This window comes from Penaeus japonicus, unplaced genomic scaffold (assembly GCF_977035675.1).
Source record: "Penaeus japonicus unplaced genomic scaffold, GWHDUDI00000001_assembly GWHDUDI00000015, whole genome shotgun sequence".
Lineage (NCBI taxonomy): Eukaryota > Metazoa > Arthropoda > Malacostraca > Decapoda > Penaeidae > Penaeus > Penaeus japonicus.
The window spans coordinates 16,592,235-16,597,234 of NW_028234417.1; the positions used below are offsets into that span (position 1 = coordinate 16,592,235).

Consider the following 5,000-nt stretch of genomic DNA (forward strand, 5'->3'; position numbering starts at 1 on the left):
CCAGGTATTAACCTACAAATTGGATATTTGAAATTAATTATAGAACTGTAATAGAAATGTTTAAAGCACTAACTCTAGCTTCACTTACTGTGACAAAAGTGTGTGTAGTGCTGAGGTGAGAGCAGGGACAGGGCCAGGCTCATCCACTTCAATTCGCTCTGTGAACCTGAGATTATGGGCAGTTACACCGAGATCTCCCCAGGCTTCATTTACCCCAACAATTCTCAAATTCTGTGAGAGAGAAAGGGAGAGAAAATTGTTGAATAACTCTGATCTTATTGTTAAATTTATTATGAAGAAAATTAGAGAAAAAAATGTTGCAATACCAGGTAACTAATGTAAATGAACACAAACACATAATCACATCCTTGTTTCCTCACATTGTTCTTCATGATGAGCACTCCATGTAAGACCTTCTGCTTCTTTGTTCGACTTTCCTCTGTGCTGCTGGCTCTAGATGAAGATGCAGAGGTGGGAAGGGACATTGTGTGTTTCAGCAGAGGGAGCGACACTTCCACATCAAGATCAATGGACACTGGGATGATTGATGTTTCACCGTTGCCTGGCTTGTAACAGTTGATGTTGAACTCCTTCAGGGTTAAAAAGAGAGGATAGAAAAAAAAATTGTAAAATGGAATGAATAACAATTACCAGTCATTGCTTCTTTATACAAGTTTCCGTTTTCTTTCCTTTTTCATTTCAAGAGTTATCTTAACCTCCTCTTACCTGCATGATCTTTTGCTTTAAGAACTCCATCTTTGCATTCTCTCCATGCACCAACATGACATTTCTTGGCTCACAGTGACGAATAAGCTGCATGATACCTTTGGCATCTGCATGAGCACTAAAGGACATGTACTGCAAAATTACAAACAGATGTTATTAAAACAATCATGCCACTTGCAATAAATCTGTGACACCATGAAAGTTATTTCCAGAAAATAATCTTTTTGTAATTGAAATGCATGTAATAACAAAAAATTGTGATCAATTCTGGCATCTTGTATCAACATTACAAATGCATCCATATTTCTTTACACTTCCTCAAAGACCTCCATGCTCTTATACTTGCCTCAACAGTAAGGTTCACCTCAACACTTGTTCTATTCTCAAAATCGATCTTCTTCGCACCATTCAGAATCTTGTGGCCAACTGTTCCTTGGACACAGTAACCAGGCATAATAACCTGTAAGAGTGAGAGCTATCTTTAACAAAGTATTCACAATTAGAAATATATATTTCATATTGTCTTTGTGATTTTTCTGTTAAATGCTAAATTACTTTTTTCAGTGAAATGATAAAAACTATAATACTCAGAGAAAAGTGAGTCATCAGAGACTGCTTCACCCATAACTTGGGAAAGCTGAAAGAAGGAAAGAGGGAGGAAGGGTGACATTCATTTCATAGAAAGAGAGAAGAAAAAAGCATAACCTTTCTTTCCTTCCTCAATTGACAGTGGATAAAATGAATCCCAAAGCATGATAGGACCTACCATATTATTTGCATTTGAGGCCCATTTCTTGAAGATGGCCAGTGATAAGCCTGCATGCAACATACCAGGGGTGGCAAATACAACCATGGGACCTGGGTTGTCCATGTAAGACTTATCGAAAGGCTTGATGTGCTTGAAATCAAACATGTTCCGATGGACAAAAGTGCGCCTGATCTTCTGGTTTGTCCAGGTAATAAACATTCTGTAGTATTTGTTTGCCTGGAATATATTAGTCTTGGTTACTTCTTGTTTTTTGTTTTTTTTCATTATGTTTTCAAAGAAAAAAATACATAATGGAGTATGTGCACTGTATCTCAGATATATATGCCAACTTATGCAATCAATAAGAATGATTAAAAGTCAGTTTTCTTAACCTGCTAACGCCAGGAGTGAATGTATATATGCACTGTACACTATGGTTCTGTTTTATTATATGATAGATGGTTACACAAGCACCAGGAGTAAACTGGATGTTAAACCTATTACTTGAACTTTTGGAGAAAGAATTTTTCATTACTATTACTATTATGATTGTCATTAACATAATAATGATAATAATTATACAACTACTACTACTACTACTAATAATAATAATGTTAATAATTGTGATAGAAATATAAAAATCCAAAAAATTCAAGTAAAGGTATAAACAGATATGGCTAGGTAGACCACCTAATTACTTCTTTAGTGCCTAAGTGTTTGTGTAAAATAAAAAAGATAATAAAGCAAAACCACAGGAGAGAGTGCATGTCCCCACCATTTCAGGTTAATAGTAATACTCACAGTCTCAGCCAGACCCATGGTGAAGTAGATGGGAACTTTCAGGTTCATGCGGTCCCAGTATGTATCAAGTAGAATGCACAGCTCCTGTACACGGCCGAGTGCAAACACTGGAATCAGGACTTTGCCTCCTCTGTCTACTGCATCGTGGACTTTTTTGAGGAAGTCACGTTCTCTGCATTGAGGACAATTGTATTTGTTAAGAGCTTATTTGGTCAATTCACTTAGAGGTGTTAGGCTTATGGTTTTGAAATATCCCGGTGTTTGAAACAGCCCTGTTGTTAATGGGTTAACCCATTCACGCCGGGGCCGTTCCGGCTTTGCACGGTCGCAATACCGGGGTTCTCGAACACACAAGCCGCAAGCCTGGGCTGCCCGCTTGCTCAGACCGAGCACGCGGCTTGCCCTCATAGCTCATCCCGGGCGTCTGACGCAAAAAACACTATACGTGTCATCACGTCAACCGGCTCCAATGGGTTAAAGGACTTAGATATGTCTCTCACTGAATTGCAAAAAATTAAAATACAGTATAGTCTATACAATTTATGGTTTTGCCATTCTTATCATTGAAAGGTATAGCTAAAAGATTGCACAATCTCACAAGCTCACCTGCAGCGCTTTGAGTCACGGATAGTGGTAGCATATGTTGACTCAGATATAAGGAGATCTGGCCTGCATTTGTCTATCCATGCTGCTCCCAGATGTCGATCAGGAGTCATGTTGTAGTCTCCCTACAGTGATTCCAAAACATTAATATTTCAAGTATGAGAGCCAAATATGTGACAAATTTTTCCAAAACGCTGAATAATCAGTGTGTTAGAATATCTGAATTTCATATCTCTCAACAATTTTAAAAGCAAAGATATTTCCCTAAAACACACACACACACACACACACACACACACACACACACACACACACACACACACACACACACACACACACACACACACACACACACACACACACACTTAAAAAAAAAAAGATACTTACTGTATATACCAGACTCTGAGAACCAACTCTGATGTGGAACATAGCTGCACCAAGAACATGTCCAGCATAATAGGCCTTGATTTCTAAGTCACTGTCAACCTGTTTCATTGGATTAATTCACATAAATGGATATAAACACAATCTCGAGATCTGATGGATCAAAAAATGAGTATAATAACAATAACTTGAAAGTAATTCAATACACAAACAAATTTCAGGAATATAAACAATTTACTGTACCTGCAACGTTTCATGAAGTGTGACAGTAACAACTTTCTTCATGCAATCTTTGATCATTACAGATGTGAAAAAGTTTGTCTCTCCTTTTCTCTCCACAGCAACTTTCCTCATGTCCTCCTGTTGATGACATTAACTGGATAAATCTTAAAATCCATTATAAATAAGATCCATGTAGAGTAATGAACTATAATATCCTTAGGGTTACTTCTTAAAGCTCTAAAGAATTCAGTTTTATAGCTAATAATTGTTTAAAACTAGGTCTCAAAAATATAAGCTTAGACAATACCTACCAAAAGCACAGGACAGAGAGCTTTGGTGGGCTGTGTCATATAGATGGGCCCATTGTACCCTACCATCTCTGTCATGTAGGGTAGAGCCCCACAGTGGTCAAGATGGAAGTGGCTAATAATAATACAGTCCAAGTAATCTGTCAGTGGACCATCAGTGATGTAGGAAAAATCAGGGAAGCGTCGATCATCATTGTATCTGAAAATTTGGTAGAATGGCTTGATCTCAAATCTCATAGTTATATAGCACTGGCCAAAAATCAACTATTATTACAGTATTTGACAGACATGAGAATTCATTCTGAAATATCATATTACCAAAAGGGTGACATCCCTATCACCTTTACGTTATGTCATTCCCCTCATCCAAAAAGATGGCTTAGCATGCCTTACTCTCCCTTCCTGACTACTGCTAGCTTCATTTTCCTTCCCCTACCAATATTGTCAATCTGCAATTACCCTTCTACTATTTGTTATATTGCTAATGATGTCATTTTGTTTCCATATCAAACTTCTACTCTAGGCAACAACATGGCCTACATGAAATAGCAGTGGTCCAGCCAGATCTAACTGCTTCTGCTATGATTTCTTGTGAATGTTGTTTGCCTCTCTTGGGTTGATAGTACTAAAAGTATTAACAAATTGTATGTAAATTAAATACTATCACAGATAAAATAAATATTAGATAGAAATGCAACAACCATAATCTAATTGCCCAGAATCACATCCATCTATATAAATGATAAGAGATAAATAGTAATGAGAGATGAACACCACATGTATTTATTTGTTTCGATCTAGGAGAAAACCACTTTAAGGCAAAAGACTTGGACTCCTCTTACCCCATGTGCATTCCGCAGTCCAACATGATGTTTTTACCACCAATTGTGACTAAGATACAGCTCCGACCCACATCTTGCCCCGCACCTGTGAAAACCAATAACAATAATCAACACAGAAAATAACATCAATAAATAACAATAGTATAAATTAACCCTTTCCCGACGGGTGCACTTTCTACGCGAAGTCCCATATGCCGGGCGATTGCAATATTGCAATGAATAAATACGATAGGATCGCGCCCCGGACGAGGAATTTTTTTTTTCGTCACACGGGTGTGACGCACCGTCGTCATTGGGTTAATATATCAATAGCATATGGTAAAATATGGAAATGGAAATATGTAAATAACCTAATCAAATATTGTA

The 5,000-nt window shown here is 37.5% G+C and overlaps 1 protein-coding gene across 1 annotated transcript in view; it reads right to left on the bottom strand.

The window, feature by feature from the left end:
* Positions 1–5,000, bottom strand: part of IntS11 (integrator complex subunit 11) — an 8,054-nt gene that overhangs the window by 1,703 nt on the left and 1,351 nt on the right. Inside the window, exons 2-12 of the mRNA XM_043021195.2 lie at positions 4,635–4,719; positions 3,796–3,991; positions 3,506–3,622; positions 3,266–3,364; positions 2,882–3,003; positions 2,276–2,447; positions 1,493–1,711; positions 1,073–1,186; positions 727–858; positions 381–590; positions 89–231 (exon numbers count right to left, since the gene is read on the bottom strand). Coding sequence (XP_042877129.1) covers positions 89–231; positions 381–590; positions 727–858; positions 1,073–1,186; positions 1,493–1,711; positions 2,276–2,447; positions 2,882–3,003; positions 3,266–3,364; positions 3,506–3,622; positions 3,796–3,991; positions 4,635–4,719 — 1,609 coding nt within the window. The remainder of the gene's footprint in view (positions 1–88; positions 232–380; positions 591–726; positions 859–1,072; positions 1,187–1,492; positions 1,712–2,275; positions 2,448–2,881; positions 3,004–3,265; positions 3,365–3,505; positions 3,623–3,795; positions 3,992–4,634; positions 4,720–5,000) is intronic.